This window comes from Manis pentadactyla, chromosome 8, assembly GCF_030020395.1.
Source record: "Manis pentadactyla isolate mManPen7 chromosome 8, mManPen7.hap1, whole genome shotgun sequence".
Taxonomy (NCBI): domain Eukaryota; kingdom Metazoa; phylum Chordata; class Mammalia; order Pholidota; family Manidae; genus Manis; species Manis pentadactyla.
The window spans coordinates 123,410,564-123,434,657 of NC_080026.1; the positions used below are offsets into that span (position 1 = coordinate 123,410,564).

Below are 24,094 nucleotides of genomic sequence, written 5' to 3' on the forward strand. Positions count from 1 at the left end.
GAGGGAGTGTGTACAAATCCACCGGAGCAGCAATGAGTGTGCCTGAACTATGACTGTTGGGTCAGACTCTTCACACCTTGGGCACCTCACCTACAAATGACCTAAACAATGAAGGTTTGCACTTTTTAGGGGTACCCAAGCCTCATAGGAATTTGGTTCTTAGTGAATTCTGAATGCATATGGCTGTGGGAAGGGAGGGAAGAATGCAGGATGTTGCAAAGAAGCCTTATCTAACATGTCTTTTGAAGAGAGATGCTATTGGAAACAGTGGTTTATTAAGAGATAGTGTAGCCCTCTAGGGCCCTGAAAACCTGGCTCTGGACTCCTCTCTCTTACTAAGTCAACACTTGACCTAGCCAGCTGTGTCACCTTTTAGGGATCTCAGGTACCTTTCTAAAGGTAAGGTTGTTGGATCAGGTGATGGCCCCCACACATCGACTCATGCTGTGTCTAGCTGTGAGGTGTGCAGCTCTGATTTATATTGACACAGAGAAGTGGGGCAGTGAGTAAAAGGCCTCCCGCTGTTGCCAGAGCACTGCTCGGGGCTTGGCCTGCCTGCTGGTCTTGAGTAACACCTGTCTTCAGAGCATATGACGAGTTTACACCAAAGTGTCCTCCCAACTGCAGAGTCAGCATAGCCAAGATTTCCCCAAACAAGGTCCCTTTTCACATTTCAGTGGCTGGGTCCATTGAAGGCAGGGTGGCTGCCTAAAGCGGTGATTCTTCTAGTGCATTCCTGGTGTACTTCCCAAACCAACAGCATCCACATCACCTGGAACTGTTAGAAATGCAGATTCTGAAGCCCAAGCCCAGGTCTACTGAATCAGCAACTCTAGCACTGGCCCAGAAAACTGTTATAACAAGCAGTCCTGAGCATTGTGATGTTCACTGAAGTTTCGTAGCCACTGACTTGGAGCATCCTGCGCTTGGGGCACGTGTGGCTTCAGAAGGTGTTCAGTGGGCTGTTACTTAATACAACTTGACATTAGTTCAATCAAGTGGACCTCATACTCCCAGTTCTCATTGAATTGAATCTTCTTTAGCCACTTCTTAGAAGCCCTTTTCTTTCAGGTACTAAAATAGGACTAGGGCTCTGTGGCAAGAAGCAACCTCAAAGGGTTAATGCGCTGAAAACCTGTGTGAGAAGCCGGCCTAAAAAGACCTCTGTGTTAACACAGGAGTGCTCCTTCACACAGGAGTCAGCAGGAAGTGGTATTGGCTTCTGATTTTGATATTGGCCACCTGACCAAATACAGTTAGAAGAAACCTAATGCAGCATTTCCACGAATTTCTGCAGGCCTGGTACACAGAAAGCGCTCAAGTGTCTACGGCCTGCTGGTGGTTACATGAGCTTATCCACAGAGCAGCACCTGACCGACACAAAGGCACTGCAGGGGTTGTTGTCTGTGGCCCTGGGTCAGGTCTTGCCTTGATGACTAACTGGTGGTGTGATTCAGGGTAATTTTACCTGAAGAGGCCTTACTGGCTTCACCTGTAACATAGAAATTGAACACGATCCCCAGAGCCTCTTAATCTCCTTTTTATTTAGCAATGATGCTTTGCAGTCTTAAAGATTTTGGAAAAGAGAATGGTGCCTAGTGACTTCAGAATGGAGGAGAGAATTGACTAGGCTGAAAAGTAGTGCGATAGCAACACTGCTTCTGCAAGGGCCTTGCTAAGCTGTGGGTAAGGCAGGCTGTGTCTACGACACTGCACACTAAATCCGACCCAGCTGGGTTTGTCCCACATGGTAGATGCTGCACTGTCTTGGAGACACATTCTAATTCTGGAGGAGTCACTGGCCCCTTCTACAAGAAGGCTGATCTCGCAATGCAAACCTCTGCTTTTCCTGAATCTTTAAGTTACAGCTTGAGCCAGTTAAAGGTCTTCTCAATTTTTTCCCCCTCCTAAACTCAAGGGGCGCTTTTTCTCTTCTGGTATCTAGACCTTCTTCTTCCTATCACAGTCTTGAGGATACTGCCCCCAAAGTGGTTGCAAAGCCCAGACTACCTCCTCTCCCTTCCCCTGCAGCGTAGGCTTTATAAAGGGTTTTGCTTGTTATATGTTCGCTTTCTGAGCTGAGGGCTGTCTTTCTTTCTTTTTTTTTTTTTCTTCTTCCTCTTAAGCCCTTGCATAACAATCTTGTTTTAACCTTTTGCCAAATTCTATACTTCTGACAGTCAGAGGTTACTACAAGTGTTTGAATAGGTAACTTCTACTTTTGAACCTCTATTGCAACAGGTTCAAAGGTTCCAGGGGAGCTTGTTGGTCACTTTCAGGACGGTACACATTGGCTTCAGGTGTGGCCCAGTTCCAGAAGCTGCGGAAAGGACAGAGGTACCTGAATGTGGTACTGAACCAGTACAGTCAGCTGTGAGTGGTGCGTTTTCTGGGCCCAGGGAGTGAGAGTATTCTCACAAGGTAAGTTGCAATAATCCTGCCTCTCTATAGTTTATATATCTATGGGACAGTCTGGAACGGGGTGATTTGGGGGAAAAGAAGGTGAGACATGTCTATTCTCAGCCTAAGGTTCTTTTACCACATGAAATTATCTTTGGTTGAGTAGCAATTTCACCTGACTTGGGGGGAGGCAAAGAAAAAGCTATTTGTAAAGGGGCAAGTCCCCAGAACGATCTGAATGCTGGCAAGAGATAGACTTGAAACAGAAAGTTATTAATGTCACCAAATTCAACTGAAAGAGACTTATAAGTTTTAAGGGTCATAGATAAAACCAGGATGTGGTCTCCATCCTCCATTCAGAAAATTCTGTATCAATATGGCTAGAAAGGCTATTCATTAGCTGCTATTAGCAGTGATTCCCATTTAGGAGGGATAAGAAGAAGGGAATCCCTAGCAGACATCCTATTAGGTTCTGGGTCTGTACTAGGTGTATGAAATGCATTACCTCATCAGCTCACCACTTCCTATAAGGTAGGTCCTATCATTTCCCTTTAGATGGATAATGTGCCTCTGGGCTCTTAAGCAGCATGGCTGGACCTACATTTTTAGGAGGTGGTATGGCTAGGATTAGAGTTCTGATTGGTCTGTCACTGCCCATTGCTGCATAATGCATAATTCTTGTGTGTTGCCAAAATTTTCCATTATTCCTTCAAATCTTGGGAGTGTCCTGCGTGTGCACATAGGAAAAGTAGGAATGCAACTCCACTAGAACTTTAGAATGACCCAGATGCTTCTGAACTTGACCATGCAATCCTGGAGGAAACTAGAAAAAAAAGGAAGAAAGAAAAACAGAAAGAAAAAGAAAAGATTCATCTTCTCCTGGCCCTGAACTCTTCACCTGGTTGGCAAAAGAAGACAGCACCCAGAGAGAGCCTGGCAGTGTCAGAGTGGCTGAGATTTTACACCTATTCTGCCATCCTGTACCATCTGCTGGAGGAAACTGCCTCTTAGGGAGATGAGCTCCTGAAACTAAGCAAAGTCAAGTTCTTCCACCATGAGGTGACCCAGAAGATGGAATGGCAGGGGGGCTGCCCTCACTTCTCTGTACTTATTCTTTCTCCCATGTCTCAGGTGGGCTCCTTTGAGGCCCAGGGAACAGCTTGTGTTCTCTGAAACTGTGGCACAGCTCACTGTGGCTTTTTCAGATGGAGGCTTTTTGGACTTCCGTTCTGTAGAGAGAATGGATCCTAGTCTAGCTCTAGTAAAGGGGTTGGCTTGTACTGAACTTAGGAGCATTCCTGAAGGGACCATGGCTAGAAAAAGTGTTGCCTAACGCCAGGGGGTCTGTGAGGTGGTTGGTGTGGGCGCAGGAAGTGGCAGGAGAACTTGTTCTTTTGGCCTCCCAATCTGTGAATGGAAGCTCCCATGAGCTGCTGTGTGCATAGCCTTAGTGAGACTACTACAGGTCCTCATACTCTACCAACCAATCGTCAAGACCCTTTCAGGGGGTCTGCACATTCAAAATCAGTTTTATAGTAATACGAAGAGGTGATTTGCCTTTTCCCCTGTCATTGTCTCATGCATGTACAGTGGAGTTTTCCAGAAGCTACAAGATGCAGGATCAATCTGACAGCTAATGTGTATGTGTTTGTATATTCCTGTGGGTTAAAATCTTTCCAGTTTTAATTTGGGAGGTAAGGGAGACAGCAGAATACATTTTGAGTTTCAATTGTGAGGTATCACAAGGATGAGCCAGCATGTCAGAGGATAAAAACAAAGACTCTCTGTCCCTGCCCGTCGTTCCTGACTCGCTTGTTTTGTTGGCTCTATCAGAACTGCTTGGAGACTGCAGCAGGTACCCTGGGGGTCAGGGAGAGGGTGTGGCAGTGCTGGGCTGGGTGGCCTCGGGGTGTCCCCACCGTCTTTGGAGGGATGTGAGGGCTTAGATGGCCTCCGGCTGGATGTTCCTGTGCTGGGAATCTGGTGAGAGTGGTGTCGCCTTTCTGACACTGGGGGTCTAGGCAAGCACCTCGAGTCCATTTCGCATGTTTGTTTTGTTTGTCTTGGTTTAGAGGCAGTCAGACAGAGGACAAGGTGAATTGTGTGTTGCGGGCTGGCTTTTGTTTCAACCCGCAGGGACTGGGGTTAAAGGCTTTGAAAACAAGCCAGGGGAGCTCTGGCGGCTTTTCTCCTCCTGGTCAGAATGCTTCCACTTTCAGTTGTGAAAGAAAAACCAGGAAGTGAAGTCTCCGCATGTTAGAAAGCCCAGCATGGTCTCACTCGGGACAGCTCAGACAGGACGGCACCGGGGACTCTGAGTGGCCCCCTGCCTGCATGGGTGCTCTGCAGCCACCCCAGCCCTGGAAGAGCCGGGGCTGAGGGGAGACAGGCGGGGACCCTATGCCAGGAAGAACTCCGAGCCAGGAAGCCCATTCTCTGGGAGCACCAAGACATGCGGCCCCCTCACAGGGTAAGGGGACCATCTGGATGGCGATGGAGGGTGGAGATCAGCAAGGGCCCTTAGGAGTGTGGAGCAGAGGCTGAGGGGGCCTCTTGACCCCCAGCTTCAGCCAATCTAGGGCTTGCTGTGTCCCAGGCACATGTCAGCACACTCTCTCTCTCCCTGGGCTCTAAGGGACACATTTAAACTCTCCTTCTCAGGAGGGGTGAGGGGAAGGAGGAATGTGGGGCATGGATTGGATTTTCTTTCTCCTGCCTCTCTTGGAGAAGATGAACCATAAATGAGATCTCTTTTTGTGGATCTGAGCATCTACCATAGCTCCCCTGGGGTAGGCAGAGGGGTGGCCCTCAATTTTAATTTGGACTTTGCCTCCTTCCTTCCTGTAGTAAGAGCTGATGAATGAGTGTCTGACGGAATGGTTTCTGCATGAAGTTGGATCAGTTTTAAAGGGTGGGGCCACAAGTTGAATCTAAGCTGTACTTCAAGGACCTTCAAGAAGTGAGTCCTGGGAAGGGCTCCATGGCTCAGACTGGCTACTTTCTGTGGGTATCACTCTTTTTGGTGGTTTGAAAAGTGGTATTGAATCTATAGCTCCAACTTGCAGGTGATTGGTTACCTCTAACAGGAGCAGAGTCTTAAAAATAATTAAATTAAGTTAAACCAACTTTATTCTAGTTTTGAAAATAAAAGAGTGGCCTAGTTAAAAAAGAAAAAAGAAATAAATCCCTCCCTCTAAATTCCAGCATGGGAGTTCCTCTATAGTGGTCTACTCTAACTGACAAGTATTTCAGATGAACACAGAATAGTTTTGAAAGAGGCATGGTATGAATCTTGTAGGCATCACTGTGTGTTTGGCAGAACAAGAGGAACAAAAACCATAAAAACAAGAGACACAAATACTTACAGAGCAGTCAGGTAGTATAGCTAAGTAAAGTACATGATATGTAATAAGATGAAGATGGTAGGGACTTTGGCAAAATGCGAGGCAAGTGTATTTCAATTTAATGTGTTTTTACAAGCATTATCCAGCCCAAACAATGTTTCAGGTAGGTACTGGGCAGGTCCTGACCTAAAACAGTCTTTTTTCAGGTTGTCTTCTGTCTCTTTGAAGGCAAAGACAATAATATTAGAGTATCAGTGACTGCCTAAGTGCTAACCATGCACTGGGGGCCAAAGATTCTACAAGGAAGCTGAGGTCGGGGGATGGATGGAAAAAGGGAAGAGGAAGCCAGTTAAGGCCCAGCTTACAGTTCATACTCTTACATTTAATTGAGATAATGAGGTAGATGGTTTCACCATTTTATGGTTGAAAGAGTAGGCTCAGAGAGGGGAAGCAACTTTCCCAAGATCACAAAGTAGCCAGTTGTCAAGCTGAAGCTGCAGTCAGTGTGACGCTAAAAACCATGTTCCATTCACTCTTGTGTACAGTTAGCCTTTCTTCAGATTTCCTAGGATATTTCATCTGTAGAAAGATTTTCATGTATGATGACCGGGGCAGACATTGAGTTCACAGTTGTCATTTTTTAGGGTGAGGTGTGTCTAGAATTGCAAGTATTACTTGACTGTTTTCTATGGGGCATTGTTATGCTTACTGTCTTATAGGGCTTTTATCTTTTGATCTTCAAAACAGCCCTATGAGATAGATACTTTTTTCCCTAGATGGGGAAACTGAGGCTCAGAAGAAAAGAAACTGGACACACTATGAACAGACTGGAGTTCAAATTTGAATGCTGGCTCATTTAGTTCCAAAGGCAAACTGTGCCTCAATTTCAGATAAGTATAGTTTAGTACATGGGCCAAAAAATTAGAACCTGAGAGAAATTCCTCTTTTAAAAATCCTTGTACTTTAAATCCAAAGAGACAGAAAGCAGGTCAGTGGTTGCCTAGAATTGGGAGGACAGAGGAGTGGGGAGTAACTGCTTCACAGGTTCAGGTCTCTTTTAGGGATGATGGAAATGTCTGGAACCAGAAAGGGGTGTTAGTTGCACAACACTGTGAACATACTAAATGCCGCTGAATTGTTCACCTTAAAATGGTTAGTTTAATGTTATGTGAATAGCACCTCAAAAAAAAAAAATTCCTCCCACCTGTGGGCAGGTGAAGTCCCAGACCAGGATTTGGCAATGTTTTAGAAACCAGGAATGAAGTTCCTGCCCCTGTTTCACGTGCCTAGCCAACAGATACACTGACCCTCATTTGGGGTGCAGCACTCTTGGCTGGCAGCTTCTGCAAAGGTGACGTGTCCCAACAACCCTGAGTTCAGCCATTGTTGCTCTCACTACACTAAGCTATAAATACATTGAAGTCTGTTTCTCCCCTATGTGGCCATGTGTCTTGAGGTCAGAAATGGACTCTCTCACTCACTCTTTCACTGGGCACAGGGCCTCATATTTCCCAGGGTCTTAATTCATGTTGTTTGGATAAACACATAAGTTCTGGAATTTGGAAGTTCAGGCAGCCTTTATATGGCTGTGGCCAGGCCATGGTATCAATCCTTTTTGGGGAGCGAGTAGATTTCCAGGTCTCCATGGGTCCTTCTACTCCTCAGCTGTGAGGTTGTGAGTGACTTGTGGGAGGAGGCAGGGGAGGGGTGGGGCCAGGGGAAATGGCTGGGTTAGAGCTCAGAGGTGGCTCATGCTCTCTCCAATTAGAAATTTTCTGTTTAAAAAGAAACAAGGAGTTGCTAAGGCTTTTGTATGTAAGTTGAAAGGCAGGTATAGTATGAAGATCATGCTCATCTCTTTTCTTTTAGGACATCTCAAAATAGAACATCTGATGATGACAAGTAGTTAGTGACTGAGGGAAGTGGAAGGGGCTAGAAGAATCCTCTTTACTGAGGACTTCCCCTGCTCCTGGCAGTGTGCTCTAGGGACACCCACGGAATCCCCTTTAAGTAGGGACTATTACCTGCCCCTTCTTGTGTGCAGTGGAGGGACACTGTTCCCAGGGCCACATATTTGGTAAGTGGTAGAGCTGTGTCTCTGGTACCTAGAAAGACAATAGTCTTGAATGTTTGCCCCTGGAAATGAGAGTGTGGGCAATAAAGCTTGTTTGCACTTTGCATATGGTAACCCCTGTCCTTTGACCATCCAGATGGTGTGAGGGCCAACTCTGCAGAGGTCCTGGGCAGGGAGGCCTCCTCTTTCACAACGTCTTGCATCACTGTCCTTCTCCTACTGGGGTGATGGGGACCTGGCACTTTGTCCAGCTTATCTTTTTACAGGCTCTCTTATCCAGTCCCAGGGACTTCTGACACCAGTTCCTCCAACTCCAATTCTCTCATAATTCACTTGGTCAGCAAGAGGCTTAGGAGCCTTTGAGGTGTTTACTGAGGGGCAAGGTTATCCTCAGGGTAGGGCTGCTGGGCTATCATATGTTAGAAGTACGGTGGTAGATCACGGCTGACTCTGTCAATCTGAGACATGGTGGGATTTGCTACTGCCTGTCACCAGACTATGAGTAGCTCAACAACTATCCTATGCTATCTTCATGAACAGAGTTAAGAGGCTTTTGGATTTGACTTAATGAATATTTCCTATTAAATACCTCTCAGATCAACTGGCCAAAGCCTGGTGCCCCAAAGCGCTCTGGTATTTGTGAATTGAAAACTCCAGTGGTGTCGTGTTTCCAGCAGGCTCCCGGCACTGTCTCATTCAGCTTTCCTGAAGGTTTTCTCTTTTTTCCCCATTCAGCTAAAGATGGATCCTCTAACTCCATTAGACATACCTCTTAACCACTTCCCTTCCTCAAATGTTATGCTCACCCCCCTTTGGTGCCTCTGGAGCCTACTCCACCTCACCCCGCTCTGGGTATCCCCTTCCTCCCTTCCACTTAGGTTTATCCAACCTAATGTGGTGACAGGTCTGTCCATGGAAACATGGATGAAGGGACATCGAAGAGAGTTGGGAGAGTGGCACTGGTCAGTGACGTAGTTGGGGTCCAACTAGCCATTGGTCTCACTGCTGGGGTCATCCTCCTTGACTGACCCTGGAAATGAGATTATTGGCAATAAAATCAGAGGATCAAGGACCACACATCCTTGAGGGTCTAGTGCTCCATACAACTGTCTTCATCTATTCTAGTCTACACTAGCCTTTCACTTAAAATTAATTAGCTCATCCCACACACTGAATCCTTCTTTAAGTGTTTTTAGTGTTTGATAGACTCTAGAGGGAAGGAGCTATATCTTTTACATGTTTGTCCCTCTGCACATGATACGGTGCTGGACACACAGTGGGTCCAAGATCTTTGATTGCCTTAGTAAAAGTAAATTATAAGCAAATTTAAAGCACAGAGGGTAAGCATAGATCTTGCCACACACATACTTCACCAGTTCACCAGAAGCTCCCAGAGCTGGAGTATATCCTATAAAGCATTTGTTTACTGCCTGGGGAATTGGCTTTATCCCCTATTAGATGATGGATTCTGGTGCCTTCGCCCATGCTGAACGAACTGCCAGGCACATCACAGGTGCTTACATATTCAAATGCTTCCAGCATGAGCATTCAGGTCAGGCTCCTTAGCATTGTCCCTACCACGTTCATGAGGAGGGCTCAGCGAATTCTGCCCCCTCTCTGCTTAGTCATACATCATGCCACTGTGGGATGGAGTTCTGTAACCCATTTCCTTCAGCAGGCTCCTCTCCCTCATTGCCTTTCCTGAACTTGTGCTAATGAATCGTGAAAGGGCAAGGTGACTCTCTGGCACTTCATGGGTTCCCACTGCATCTCAGGCACTGTGCCGGGTACAATAGACTCCAAAGACTAAGACAGCTTCTGTCTGGGGATGCTTATGGCCCAGGCTATTTACAATCTCATGAAGCCCCCCTGAGGCTTTGTTCTTTCAAACCCAAGCAGCGTTGATTCTACTCCACTTCTCACAACCATCCTGAGCTCTGGTCTCTGGTGGCTTTTCCTGTGCAGTTCAGCGGCAAAAGATAATACCAGGGGACATGCATCAAAACCCTAATGATTTATTTATGGTGGGTTTGCTTGTGGGCCAGAAAACCTGTCCCAAGCCTAGCCCTTGCCCTTTCTCTGCCAGCTGCCTTACAAAATGGAACTATTGGATGTGGCCTAGCAATTGGGCTAGCTGTGGGTGCTCGATATCACTTTTCTGTTTTAATTATTTAAACACACACAGAATCTTTCCATAGTATGGAAATGACTGCTCAGCGCTCTGGGTTTTAATAAGAATCCCCATTAGTAATGCTGTCTCCTGCTCTGCCCTGCATGATCCTGTGGAGATGATAACAAGGCCCTTTCCTGACTACCTGGGGACTTCCCCTGGTGTGTGCGCTTCAGAGCCCACTGGGTACCTGGGCCCCAGAGGGAAAGAGCAGCCTGTGCCTGATAGAGAAGGCCAATGTGAGGCTGTGGCCTGAGTACTCTGGTGCCAGCAATGGGCTGGGAAGTTATCTGTAGGCTCATAGGTCAGGATCTTATACTAGTTTCTCTTCTCAGCAGCTTACGCTAAATGTTGAAAGATGTGCTTTCAAGGTCTTTTTGGCCCTGTGACTCAGACTTCACCTTTGCTCTTGTCCTTTATCTGCTAAAGAAATGAATGAACAATGTTTCCACTCCCACCCAGAGCTGCTGTCCAGACTGATTTGCTGAGCAGCGGAAAAGCACTGTACCCAACATGAACACTGAGAAAGGCCATGTCGTCTAGTGTGGCTTTGGTGGTGGGATCGCTGCACTTTTAGAAACAAAGCCGATGCTGTATTATTCTCCTTTTTCACATGAGATGTCACCAACCAAGGAGCTGGAACTTTCTAAGTCAGTTGCCTGTGTCAGAGGTGGGATAATTTGGAGTTGTTCATTTTATGCTTCTTTTTTTGTAAAGCAGGCATATTTCTCATTGAACAGTACCTACCCTCAAGGGTTAGCTTCCCAAGGAAACCTACTCTAAACTCACCCCCCTGCTGTTCTGTCAATCCTCTATTTTTAAATTCCACAATGCCACATAATCTAGCTGCTGTTTAGGTTTGTTGTCAAACTGCCCAGTAAAATACAACCCTACGAGGGGAGGGTTTTCACTGCTACATCACCAGCACCAGAATGATGCCCCCAAACAGTCAAGTTCTTAAATATATTTTGGCTAAATGATTAAAGACTGAAACCTTTCTGGAAAATACATTAATGATTTCTCCTCTTCCATCTGTCTCTTTTCCTGTGTGAGAGTTACACTTTCAGAAGCACAAAAGCATACACATTTTCCACATGGTTTTTTTCTTTCCACTTGGCATTGTTCACCAAGCTCCTTCCATATCAGTACACAATGATCTGCTTTATTCTTTTTAATACCTGCCAAGAGTGCTATAATTTATTTGGTTACTCCTCCATCAAGGAAGGCTTTCCAGGTCTCTGCCATTATAAACAATCCTATAAATTTCATGATGATGAATATAATAACTAATACCTAAGCCTATGCACCAGGCATTGTTCTAAGCACTTCACAGGTACATTAACTCCGTTAATCATGGGGGAGATATTGTTATTGCCATTTTACAAATCAGAACCACCCAGAGGTTATCTACCCCAGGTCACAAAGATGATCAAGCAAGGTTTGAGTCCAAGTAGTCTGATTCAGAACCCACATCCTTAATAGGTACCTTATGTAGCCATCTGTGAGGTACTTTGTTGAACTGACAGCCTTCTATAAGGATACATTACTAATAGAGTCATTAGGTCAAAGGGTACACTTCTGAACTGTGGCAGAGGACAATGGGCACATCTCTAAGAAGCCTGCACCAACTTTATGCTTCCATGATGAACAGTTCACTTTGTACTGTTTCATCATTGCTAATCTAATTGGTGGGGAAAAGGCTTTTCATTTAAATTTGAATTTTTAAAACTATAAGCAAAAATGAATGTCTTTACCTACTTTTAAGTAATCTGTTTTGCTGTGAACTTTTTGGTCATGTCCTTTGCCTTCAGTTTTATTAGGTTGTGTTTTGTTTTTCATTGATTTCTAAGCATTCCTTATTGAGGAAATGCACACTTTGCATGCCTGGAGTATATGATACTTTTCCCAGTTTATCTTCAACTTTATCTTGGGTGTCTTTCCTACAGGGCAAATATTTTTTTAAATTTATATAATCATACTTGCCAACATTTTCATTTTTATAGCTTTTAGGTTTTGTGTCTGTCTTGAGTCTTCCCCATGCCAAAATTACAAAAATAATTTCATATTTTTTATCCCCAAATACTCTTAGGGTTTTCATTGTTTTATATTTAAGTCTTTGATCCACCTCAAGCTTATTTTTGTTGTAGGAGTAAGACAATAATCAACTTTATGAATTTTCTCTGAATGGCTAGACAGTAGTCTCAATACATTTATTTTAAGTGAAAAAACTCTATCTTGATTCTTATCTAGTATTTGATCATAGGTCCACTTGGAATATTTCAAGATTATTTTGTGACACAGATTTGTCTATTCATGACCAACAAAAAACTTCTATAACTCTATAGTAAGCAAATTTAGTAATGTTTACCTCTTTGCCACCCACCCAATTCCTTTTATTTAAAAAAAACTTTCTGACTCTTCTTGTAAGTTTTATTTTTCTGGGTGAAATTGAGATTAACTTTCTAATTCCCAAGAAAATCTTATTGGTCGTTCCTAGGGTTGCATTAAATGTATAGACATACTTAGGGAGATAGGACCCCCTTGAATTTCAAGTAGGTCTTTCTATTTTTCTACCCTAACATCCCTCAGAGCTGAACTTTTTAAATATATGTTTTACACATTTATTCTTATAATGCTATTGTGAATGGCAACATTTCCATTGTTTTTAAGTTTGTTGTTTGCATGGTATATAGGAAAACTATTTTCTGGCTACTGATTTGGTATCCTTACTGATTTCATGGTTTCTAATTGCCTGTTATTTCCTTTAGAGGGCTTTTTGGGTTCCCCTCTCAGTTGTTTTGTTTTATTCTTTTTTAACTGGAAAATATTATCTTAGACATAACTGAATGTTGGCCGTTTTGATCTTGGAATCATTTTAAGCAGAATGGGGAATAGGGATTTTACCCTTCTTAGGAACCATGTGCTTTTCCATATCAGGCTTTTTTCTGACTGTTTAAGTTTGTAAAACAGGATCGTTGTCTCAAAACATGTTATCTACATTTGATACCAAAGAGTAAACTAGTTAAGAAAAGGTGAAAAACCCTTAGCTTCAGGGCTTTGAGGAAATTGGGTGAAGGATCCTGCAACAGAACGTATATCTGGTTTGTGTTCACTGAATATTAAGGAAAAGGTCAACTGTGCCTTCCAGGTACATTCAGCAAGCTACTGGTTTGTAATGTCCTACAGAGCAGTACTTTAGAATTTATCTAGAAATACTGACTATGTGGCTGAGGAATGAGACAGAGACCTCCTAAGTTGGAAGAGGCAGGAATTTAGAGAAAGTAACAATGGAGATTGGGCTAGCAACTTAAAGCCCAACCAAGGAAGCAAAACTTTCATACAGAGCCTTCTAAATAACACACAGCCCCATTTGGAGTCATTATGAGTTGTGAAGACTTGTGTCATAGTCTCTAGGACAGAGTAAGTAATTCAGTATGGATAAATGTGTTAACTAATTGGGTGTAAGAACTGGAGGCTGTAGTCTTCCTTTTAATGAGCTTTCTATCACTACAGAATGCGTCTGAACATGCAAGAGAATAAGAAACCAATTAAATCCAAATGAGTGTGCCACTTTCTAGGAGGCAAATTTTTTTTAAGCTTATAATTGGAATTTACATCCCATTATTGCACAGAAAATAATTAGTTCTTCAGGCCTAAAAACAAAGATAATTTGTCTTATTGTCCTTTGAATTCAAGAAATCCAAAATTATTTATGTCCAGGCTGGATTTTCTGCTCCCTTGCTGTTGTACATGACATCGTTAAGATTCATCCTATAGATTCTTCCAAGCCCAGAATTGCTCACTGATCCTGAATAGTCCTTGATATGTGTTAGAAATACATCCTGTTCACCATTGACCATTTCTAACCTAACCCCTTGTCAAAATATTGATGTGGGAGTATGCATTTCAAGATTGAAAGAGTGACGTTTGATGAGCTAAGATTTTTGACTTTGCAGGTGGGACAGTTTTACTAAGGGAAAATGAGTCAACTGAGAGTGTTCAGAACAGACAATTCTGAGCCAGAAATGGACATTTATTCAACAATCATTTGTTGAAAATTTACTATGTGCCAGTCATGGTGCGGGCATTGGAGGCTCAGTAGTGAACAAAACAAAAATCCCAGTTTCAATTAGCACATCAGTTCAGTAGGGGCAATGGATGATAAGGGAAAAGGACTGTTTCGGAGAGCAAACAGTGTCTGGACAAGAGAAAGCAAAGTCCATAATAGCCGTTGGAGTGGGAAGAGCGGTATTAAATAGGGTGATCAGAGGGAGAGAGCCTGTGGTGAAGTAACATTTGAGCTGAGGCCAAACCCATAAGTAATTCATAACCATTGCAGATCTGGGAACAGTGTTTCAGGCAAAAGGAAGAGCAAATACAATCTCTAGGAGGGAATGGACTTATGACTGGAAAGCAGAATATGTGTAGGAGAAAAATCTTGTAAGGGAAAGGGACTCCCAAAATAAAATGATTCGTAGGCTCTATAGGTGGCCTGAAAGCTTTAGACCAATAAACACAATTAAGTGGTAGAAAGGGCCATTTAGGAGCTTTATCCAAGGAAAACGAGACCTAATGAAGAAATGCTGCCCCAAATCCACAGAGGAGCAAAACCCAAAGCTGAATATGGGGTGATCGTAACCTGGACACCAAGGCTGGTCCTGGGAGCTTGCAAGCAGGTAAGAGGGAAGAAGGCATCCTTTAGCTAGCTTGGGAACTGAACATGGGAGCAGCCAGGGGATGAGGGACTTTGGCTCTCCGTTCCACGGAGGAGGGGAGGGCCCTGGAGCGAGTCAAGGGGATGGGCTGAAGACAAATGGGCATCACAGGGTTCAAGGCTGAGGCATGTCACCATCACCACCTCAGAAAGCAAAAGAAGCTCTCCACTTGAGGCCATCCTAGTATGTAGTGTGGCTCGTTCAGCCATCCGTAGATGACCTGCAACAGGAACTCCCAGATACAGCATAACGTGGCTTAGTTCCTCGTTTCTTCACTCATAATGCATTTCTCCCTCCACCATTCTTTCCCAATCAGGAGTGAAATAAAGGGAAGAGGGAAGGCCATCACACCAACTGCTTGAAGGGAGTTCTGTGGAGTAAAGGAACCAGGATTGTAATTTGAGTGACACAGGGCACATGACAAGAAAAATGGTGATTTTTTTCCCCTTATTTGAGCACATCTGGAAGTAGTAACAGATTCTAGAAGTTAGAAGGGTAACCAGAGCTTCCCAGTCCAGTAAGGTATCACCTGGTCTTGCCTTCTCTCAGCTCCTCCATTTCTTTCATTTAAACAGTGAGAGAATTACATGATATGATCACAGATCCTCTCTAGAACTAGCATATAACATTAAAAATGTGTTTTGCATATAAAAAAAGACTGTCATGATAGTCAAAAGATAACCTACAGAATGAGAAAACATCTGCAAATCATATAACTGATAAGGTCTAGTATCCACAATATATAAAGAGCTCTTACAACCCAACAACAAAAAGACAACCCAATTTAAAAATGGGCAAAAGGTTGGAATATTTCTCCAACAGAAAAAATACAAATAGCCAACAAGCACATGAAAATATGCTCCACATCATTAGTCATTAGGGAAATGCAAATCAAAACCACAATGAGGTGCCATTTCCTACTTATGGCTATTATTAAAAAACTAACCATAGCATCTTACTACACTGATGGACAGTGACTGTAATGGTGCATGTGGGGGGGGACTTGGTGATGGGGGGAGTCTAGTAAACATAATGTTCCTCACGTAATTATAGATTAATGATACCAAAATTTAAAAAATAAAAATAAATAAAACTAAAAAAAAAAAAAGTAACCAGAAAATAGCAAGTGTTGGTGAGGATGTAAAGAAATTGGAACCCTCTACATTGCTGCTTGGAATGTAAAATCATGCATATACTGTGGGAAATAGTTTGGTGGTTCTTCAGGAAGCTAAATGTAAAATTACCATGTGACCCAGCAATTCCATTCCTAGGTATTTACCCTGAAGAATTGAAAATAGGTATTCAAACAAAACTTGGACATGAATGTTCCTAGAACTTTTCACCATAGCCAAAAGGTGGAAACAACCCAACTATATAACAGCTGATAAATAGATCAACAAAATGTGGTCTGTCCATACAATGGAATATTATTCTGCCCTAAGAAGGAATGAAGTACTGATATGTGCTGACATGAATAAACCTTGAAAATATTATGCTGAGGGAAAGAGCCAGACATACAATGTCACATATTATATGAGTCTATTTAAGTGAAATATTCAGGATTGGTGAATCCAGAAAAACAGAAAGTGAATTTGTGGTTGCCAGGGTTGGTGGGGAAGAGGCAATGGGGAGTGCCTGCATAATGGATTTTCCTTTTTGGGATAATGAAAATGGTTTGGAAATACCTAGAGGTGATAGTTGTATAACAACTTGAATGTGGCAAATGCTGCTAAATTGTACATTTTGAAATGGTTAATTTCTGTTATGTGAATTTTACCTCAATTTTTTAAAAGTGTGGGGAGGCAGGGAGGAACTGTCTGAAATTCTGGGCCTATCCTGTTTGAACTGGATCAACAGCAAAGTGAGTAAGCTGACAAACAGATACATCCTTCAATGTCTTCTGTAAATAAAGTCCCTTGCCAGTGTAGGCAAGGTACTCGGTTCTCGGGAAATTGGTCTTGGCATTTGTAAATATCTTCTTTATTGTAATGAAATGGTTAGTCTCACCCCATTTGTGGGCAATATGACTAGAGCATGTTCAAAAGAAGTGCTCAAGAACTGACAGAGCAGGGACCAGATTAAACCAGATGTGTATTTTGTTTGTCTCCCACCAGATTCTTACTATCTGAGCCAATAGTTAAAATAGAGGTTTCATAAAAAGACAGCATTCCTGGAGAAACAAACCCTGGGCTCCTGTTGTTACGTGGTAACAATCAATTTGGGTTGGCAGCAGGTGCCGCCTTTAGACTGGTCATAGGTTCTCTCTTCCTCTCTCCTCCTTTATGTTACTTGACAGGCTATTCACCCTCTCTTCCTTCCCTCCATCCCATACTGCCACATCTGAGCATAAATTTCACCTTTGGACCTTCTTTTGAAGATACAGTTTGCAAAGCCATCCATTAAAATGTAAATCTGCCTTCTGCAAAAATCCTTAGTACAACAATTTGTTCATAAAGCTGAGAAGGGATACAGGTAAAAATCTCTTGGTTTGAGGGTGGGATCAGGAAGAGGGAAGAATCCCAGATCATAAGATGCTACCAGCCTGGTGGCAGCATCCCATAATAAAAGAGTTTGGTGGTGGGCAAGATGGGTGGGCACAAAGCAGGTTATTCTTCCCTTTGGCATTGCTACACGCTCTGTCAAATTTCACAACTTTCCCTTGGGCAGTCCCGCTTCTTGCCTAGGTTGTGGGGGCTGACCTTAGAACAGTGTCCTGCGTGACTGACTCTTGAGCACATTCTGTCTCCTGGAGCACCATCTCACCACACAAGTCCAGGTAAGCCTGGAGTCCAAAACTTACAGCTCTTACAATCCTGGCAGATGGTCAGAATGCCACCTACTGTTAAGTACCCTAGCACGTGTGGGACCTTGCTTTTGTTTTTGTTTTATCTTCTTTTTCTTCCCTTAAACACAATGTGGAAAAAACCAAGGAGCTGGGGACAGTTATCACCACCTCTGGAAGTTCACTTTCCCTCCATAAAATGGAAAAGTGATCCAAACTCAGGTAATAACCAATCAGGAGACAGAGAAATGATAAGAGTAACTCAGGGTTTCTTGTGACTGCTTCTGCTCTGACACAAAATCTATAGGCTTTATAACCTTTATTAGAGTGGAGTGAAGTGCTTCTCCTGATGGAGAAACTTCCAGGTGCCAGCTAATGGCAGCTGCCCCAAAGCTCTTAGGGTGACTATGATCTCAATCTGATAAAACTTTTTATTGTGCTTGCTTTACTCCCTTGATTTTGAGGGGGAATGTGTGGACTAATCTCTGAGATACTGTATCATAGGTTATTGCGTAGACTTTGAAGAGTGTGAATTCTAAACTTCCTTTGCTGTCACCTGTATGATGTCAGAGAAATTCAGTCCCCTGGAACTCTGTAGCTTGACTCTAGGGAAAAGACAAGTGGTTTTGTAGATTTTAATAGGGAGGCAACAATGAGAAATGGTGAATGAACTTGGACAAGCCACTTTACCCCAGAAGGCTTCTATTTTCTCATCTGTAAAATGCTACTTCACAACATTGGCTATATTAAATTAGACAATCTATGCAAACAACCCAGTCTGAAAGCTGTGAGGCAAGAATTGGAAGAGATGGCTTCAATAAGAATAAGTTCCTAAGACCTGCCCAAACAGAAGTCCCTCCTATTAGAACAGTTTGCAGCTGAACTTGCTGGAAACTAAAGGAAAAGCTGGTTTAGGGGGAGCCTGTGTTACTTTCAGTTCCTTGGGATCTCTTTCTGGCCTAAGTCTTCAGTGTTCACTTCCTATCATGTGTCGGGCCCATTCACTAGCACCCTTTCTGTGTACCTGGCTAATATCGCTTCCAAGAAAAACGATTTCTACAGGTTCCCTGAAGGAGAGGACATTTGGACATAGCAAGATGTGACACTATCAATGTCTGACATCCTTCTGATGCTTCCAAAAAGAAAGCAATAAGCAGCGCATAGCTGGTTGGCAGGAAATGCCCTTCACGCAGAACACTTGATTTCTACAATCTATGTTGTCACTTCTCCAGAGGTTCCTGCTCCTGTTTGTTTTATACTAGGGGAATCCAGGAAGAGTCCATCCTGACCTTGGTCTGCCTGGGACGGGGGAGGTCTCTGGAATACCTTATTCTTACTACCAGCTTATGTTGGTTCCAGAGGGCTGCTTCTAGGCTTTGTGGGACAAAAATTAAAAGGCAGTTGTTTCTCAAAATTGTCAGGGAAATTATTAACTTGCTTCCTTTGATCCTTTCCGCCTTGGAGGACAGTCAAGTAGCAGGGGTGGAGAACACATTCTATTATTTTCAACATTGCTAAGGTAAACAGTGGGAGAAATTCTGCTACTAGAGAGGTTCAACCTTGGCTATCTGGAGAGTTAGAAGTTGTGTGTGTGTGTGTGTGTGTGTGTGTGTGTGTGTGTGTTTGCATGAGTTTCTGTAAACATAGAACTGTTGAGTAAAAAAATACTGCCATTTCCTCTAACTTTTTCTCTCTTTCTGTTTTTTTTTTAAGGCCTGAGTTTCCTGCTGCTATTCACAAAGATGCTTTTTATCTTTACCTTCTTGTTTTCCCCACTTCCAACCCCGGCACTTTTCTTCATTCTGACCTTTGGAGCTGCCATCTTCCTGTGGCTGATCAACAGACCTCGGCCAGTTTTGCCTCTCATTGATTTGAACAACCAGTCAGTGGGAATCGAGGTAACTTATCAATCACTATTTTAGTTTGTTGAATTCAAGACCTTGAGATAACTCACAAAGGGGAAGGGACATCATGGGGAAAGAAGTCTTTTAGGTTAGCAATCAGTAGAAAAATCTACAAATTAAAACTTCTTCTAATGGCCTATTTTCCTTCGTAATAACAATTAAACCACAGCTAGGTTTTATGATGTTAGTAACCTAGACAAGGGTTGGCAAACTATAACTTGTGGGCAATGTCCACAATAGTTTTCACATTTTAAAAAGGATATGTAAAAATAAATAAATAAGAGAGATCAAATTTGTTCCACAAAGCCTAACATATTTACTATTTAACCCTTTACAGGAAAAGTTGATGACAGAGTCAGTACTTTGGGGGTAGGAGAACATTTTCATTAAGATACTCAATGTCTGAGAATGGTAAAAGTTATTTCCTTGACTTAAATTCCAGCTTTGAATTAACATTCACTCCTAACACTGGCAGGAGTTGAACTGGGCTTTTCTCCTCAATTCCCGACTTTCAGCCAGTCACACAACTTCCTACATCTCTGAGCAAAGGGAGAGCTCCAAGAATTTCTCTTCATCATTTTTCATTTTTAGCCCTTTTCAGAGAAAAAAAAAAAACCATTTCTGTTCCTTTGTAAGGCCAACCCCTTCTGATCTTTTTACAAACTTCTTCAGGTATCTTACTCCAAGTCACCTCCACTTTCCACCACCCCTACTTTTATTTTGGTATGTTTGCATGCTCCTCATTGGCCTGCATCTTCCTATCCTGCTGATACCAATTGTTTCAGGCCATCATCACCTTTCCATCCTTCCTTTCTCCATCAGAGTTATTTAAGAGTTGATTTCTTCTTCTAAACTTAACTCACTGAGATCTGACCTTTACCACCATCTCCCCAAACTTCTCTGGCTCACTCATAACCTAACTTGTGAATTCAATGACTTCTCTTTCATACTTTTTCTCTGTGGTTTGAGATTTCTTTCTTAAAACTCCTCCTTTTGCATTTCATAATGTTCTCCAATGAGATTTCTTCCTAGTTCAAAGGCAGTCTTTGTCACTAAGGTGCTTTCGTCTCCTCGTTTTAGGGTTTCAGTCTCACCCTCTCTTACTCCTCTAAAGCGAGTTTGGTAAACATGTTCTGTAAAGGTCAGTGAGTAATTTAGGCTTTGCAGGCCATACAGGCTCCAACGCAAGATCTCTGCTGTTGTAGTGTGAAAACCCCAGACAATAAGTAAATGAACAAGCATGGCAGGTGACCATACAGATTTGGCTCCAGATCACAGTTCTGCCAATCCCTGCTCTAAATCCTCACAGCTGAGGAAACCTCTCCCCTCCTATGACTTGAAAGTGTACTTAGAAGGTTACGAAACCTGAATCTGACTTTCTAGGTCTGAAGTCTCCCCTGAGTTTCAGTCCATCTCAGGGACACTCAGGTACCTGAAGCTCACTGAGTCTCTTTATTGCTTATCTTCACACACAGACACATACCCTTTCTATTTCTCCTCCTGCTCTATTTCAGTTAAATGCATCTCTTCTTATCCAGTTGCCCCAAGATGAGTCTGATCATCTTTCATTCTTCCTTCTTCCTCAGCTCATCTATGTTAACAGACAGCAAGACCCTACCTTCTTTTCTAGATGAGAAACTACATTTTTGACATCTTGACTTAATGTGACAAATCCTCCCTGATGTTCTAGACTGTCAGAGCTCTTGTCATAGCCTATGTTACCCTGTATTTTTATATCCCTTAACTCGGTAGCAGTTTGTTTCCAAACTTGACCTCAATGTTTGAATACTTAATTGACGCCTGTTCCTCTCTAGACTAACTTTCATGAGGGTTGAACTGTGCCTGCAGCTCCTATTGCAGCTCCAGGAACCATATCAAGGCATGATCCTGTAGTTCCAGCTGACATTTTAGACACATCCCTAGTTACTCCCTCTTTCTCAAATACCCTGTTCTCTAGCTGCTCAACAGACGAGGCAATGTGTTTTCTTGCCTTTGCGCCTTTAGTTAGGTTGTTCCTTCACTCCGAATTGTTCTTCTTTCCCTCCCCTCTAGAAAACCACATCTTTTGGTAAATGCTTACTTATCTTCAAAGTCTCTATTGAAATACTATTTCTTTTCTATAGCCTTCTACTTAATACAGAATTGATTGCTTCATTCAACTCCCAAAACACATATTTTTATTATAGCATGTACATCACAGTATTATGTTTACATGATTTCCTTTTCACCCCACCCCCACTCCAAAAACTCTCATTTATGAGGTGTTTATGGGCAGCAATTTTGTCTTCACTCACTTTGCATTTACACTATTTTCACAGTGCCTGGAGCATAATATGCATTCAATAGATGGTTAAACTTGGATTTTTTTCTAAATATGTAAAACTATATTATCTCTCATGTGTGTGTATTTGTACATGTGTGTGTGTGTGTGTGTGTCTAGGGGGTGGGGAGAGATTGCCAAAGTCATAACTGTGACAATCTCTGGGTTTCTGTGATACTATAATTTTGAGATTTAAAAAATTGGATGATTGAAATAAAGGGGTCATCCTTGTGACCTCAGTGGTCAGCATTTATGTTCTTTTCAATTCAATCCATAAGGGTTTTGAAAGTCTAAAGAGGGACTCAGGCTTGGCCTAAAGTTGGTCTTGTGTCTTAGGGAGGAGCACGGAAGAATGCTCGCCAGAAGAACAATGACCTAATACGTTACTACTTCTCAGATGCCAAGACAATGTATGAAATTTTCCAAAGAGGACTTGCTGTGTCTGGTAAGTCTAGCAATCTAAATTTCCTCTAAGAAGACCAAGGTGAGGGTCTTGTTCCGTACCTCTTCTTCCCTGTCTCACTTCTAAAACCCCAGCAGTATCTGAGTAGAATCTCAACATACAAAGTGGAGGGGACATTAGGATGTATCAGGATGGGTGCTGGACACATAGTAGGAGAGACCTGGGTTTCAAAAGAGGTCTTCTGTTTTCAGCTATGTGACCTGGTCCAGACCACTTTGCATCTCTGAATCTGTTCCTCACTTGACACGAGAATTTCCCTGTGAAGTTGTTTCTGAAGAGTTCAACAATGTTTAGGAAAGTATTTTGATTGACTCACTAGTACATTGTGTTTGTTTAGGAACATGATTTTCCTAACTGAAATTCTCTGCCCTACTAGCCTATGCCCCCACTTGTAGTACCACAGAAGGCTTCCTTAGGAACACTACCATTGGGGTTTGGTAGGTTCCTTTGGGACATATCAAGGCTTTGTACTATATCTTGTATCATTGAACACAATGCTAAGTCACTAGTTTCCTTTCAGGATAACTGGCCTTTTAGCTCTCCCTAAATCTTTGTTCTTTTGGTGAACTCTGCTCAGACATAGGTTGACTTATGTGACCTCCTATTTCTCCCTTCCCTTCTGCCATTTAACTATGCTATGACAGTAGTTAGTAGTCAACTCCTGTCAAGTGCTGACTATGCAATAGGAACTGCACACATACTATCCACTTAATCTTTCCTAAATCTTAGGGATTGGTTATTATTCCCCCTCCTCGACTTTTAATAATGAGGAAACAGAGACTCAGAGGTTTTGAAACATGCCAAGGGTGACAAACTAGAAAACATTGCCCCTGATAGTGCAATCTGAGTCTGTCTGGAGAGATTATTCTATTTTAGATCACCTCTTAAGTATTTTATAAAAGTGGTTACTCTTCCAGACAATGAAAGGTTTATTGTAAAGAAAAATTCTACCTGAAGACTCCAAAGGGGACTGTACTTGGTTTTTCTGACTCCATATTAGCACTTATTTAGACTTCTATGCAAATAGCAAACCAAACCAAACCAACCATTAGTTTCTTTACTTTTTGGCAACTTAAGATAGTGTATGGCTAATATAACAGACTTCCCTTTGGGATTTTCTATTCTTCAAAGTTTTTTTCTTTGCATTTTCTTAGTTGCTTTATTATAACTAGAAACAAGTCATTTGGCATTGATATGTGGCACATAAGATACTTCATTTAGAAATTGATTTTCAATTCTAAATTAAAATGGCTTCTCATGTAAGCAGGCATGAGAAATCTAGCCTGTTTCCACAGAAAAAATGACACTTCTGGTGTTGAATACATCAGCCTAACATATACTTTAAGCCCTTACCCTATATGCAGTCTATGTTAAGAATCCCCTGTGGGTACTATTTAGAATATAGACCTGTGGCTCCACCTTACTGCACTGACTCAGAATTCCAGGTAGCGAGACCTAAGAATCTGTGTCTTGAACAAAGCTTCTCGGGGTTCTGCATGCCAGATTTTCAACTCTATTTACTTAGGGCAGCAATTTTGCCAGAAGTTGTCAAGTGGGGGGGGAGGCCGGTCTTCATAGATGGCCACACCTTTGAACAGAAGGACATCAGAGTTGAATAAGTTCATTAAAGGCTAGGCTGTTGCCTGGGCAGACTTCAGCTAATCAGGCTGAAGCTGATTAGGGCACAGATTTTAATGAGACTGCAGTTGGTGCCTCTTTGGGCCAATTATTTGGCTTGTTCCTTGGCCATGGGCCTCTGCCAGAATTTTCATCAGTAGAGAGGTGATGAGATGCAGTATGTTTTTGTTCACATTCAGCAGCTCTGCCATTTAATGAGTGGACTTAAAGAAACTGTCCGAGTCCTTCGTGATTGTTTGTAGCAGGGGATAACAACAGTTGGGAAGACCAAATGAATTCACATG

The 24,094-nt window shown here is 42.6% G+C and overlaps 1 protein-coding gene across 3 annotated transcripts in view; it reads left to right on the top strand.

Moving 5' to 3' along the window:
• The first annotated feature begins 2,264 nt into the window (after positions 1-2,264).
• ACSL5 (acyl-CoA synthetase long chain family member 5) overlaps positions 2,265-24,094 on the top strand; it is a 41,171-nt gene continuing 19,341 nt past the window's right edge. The window contains exons 1-3 of one of the 3 annotated variants that reach the window (XM_057506325.1): positions 2,265-2,421; positions 19,199-19,383; positions 22,046-22,154. In XM_057506325.1, the coding sequence (XP_057362308.1) occupies positions 19,228-19,383; positions 22,046-22,154 (265 nt within the window). In that variant the 5' untranslated portion in view covers positions 2,265-2,421; positions 19,199-19,227. Of the gene's footprint in view, positions 2,422-4,627; positions 4,871-5,086; positions 5,190-19,198; positions 19,384-22,045; positions 22,155-24,094 lie in introns of those variants that run through there. The other 2 variants (XM_057506324.1, XM_057506326.1) reach the window with 2 other exon arrangements.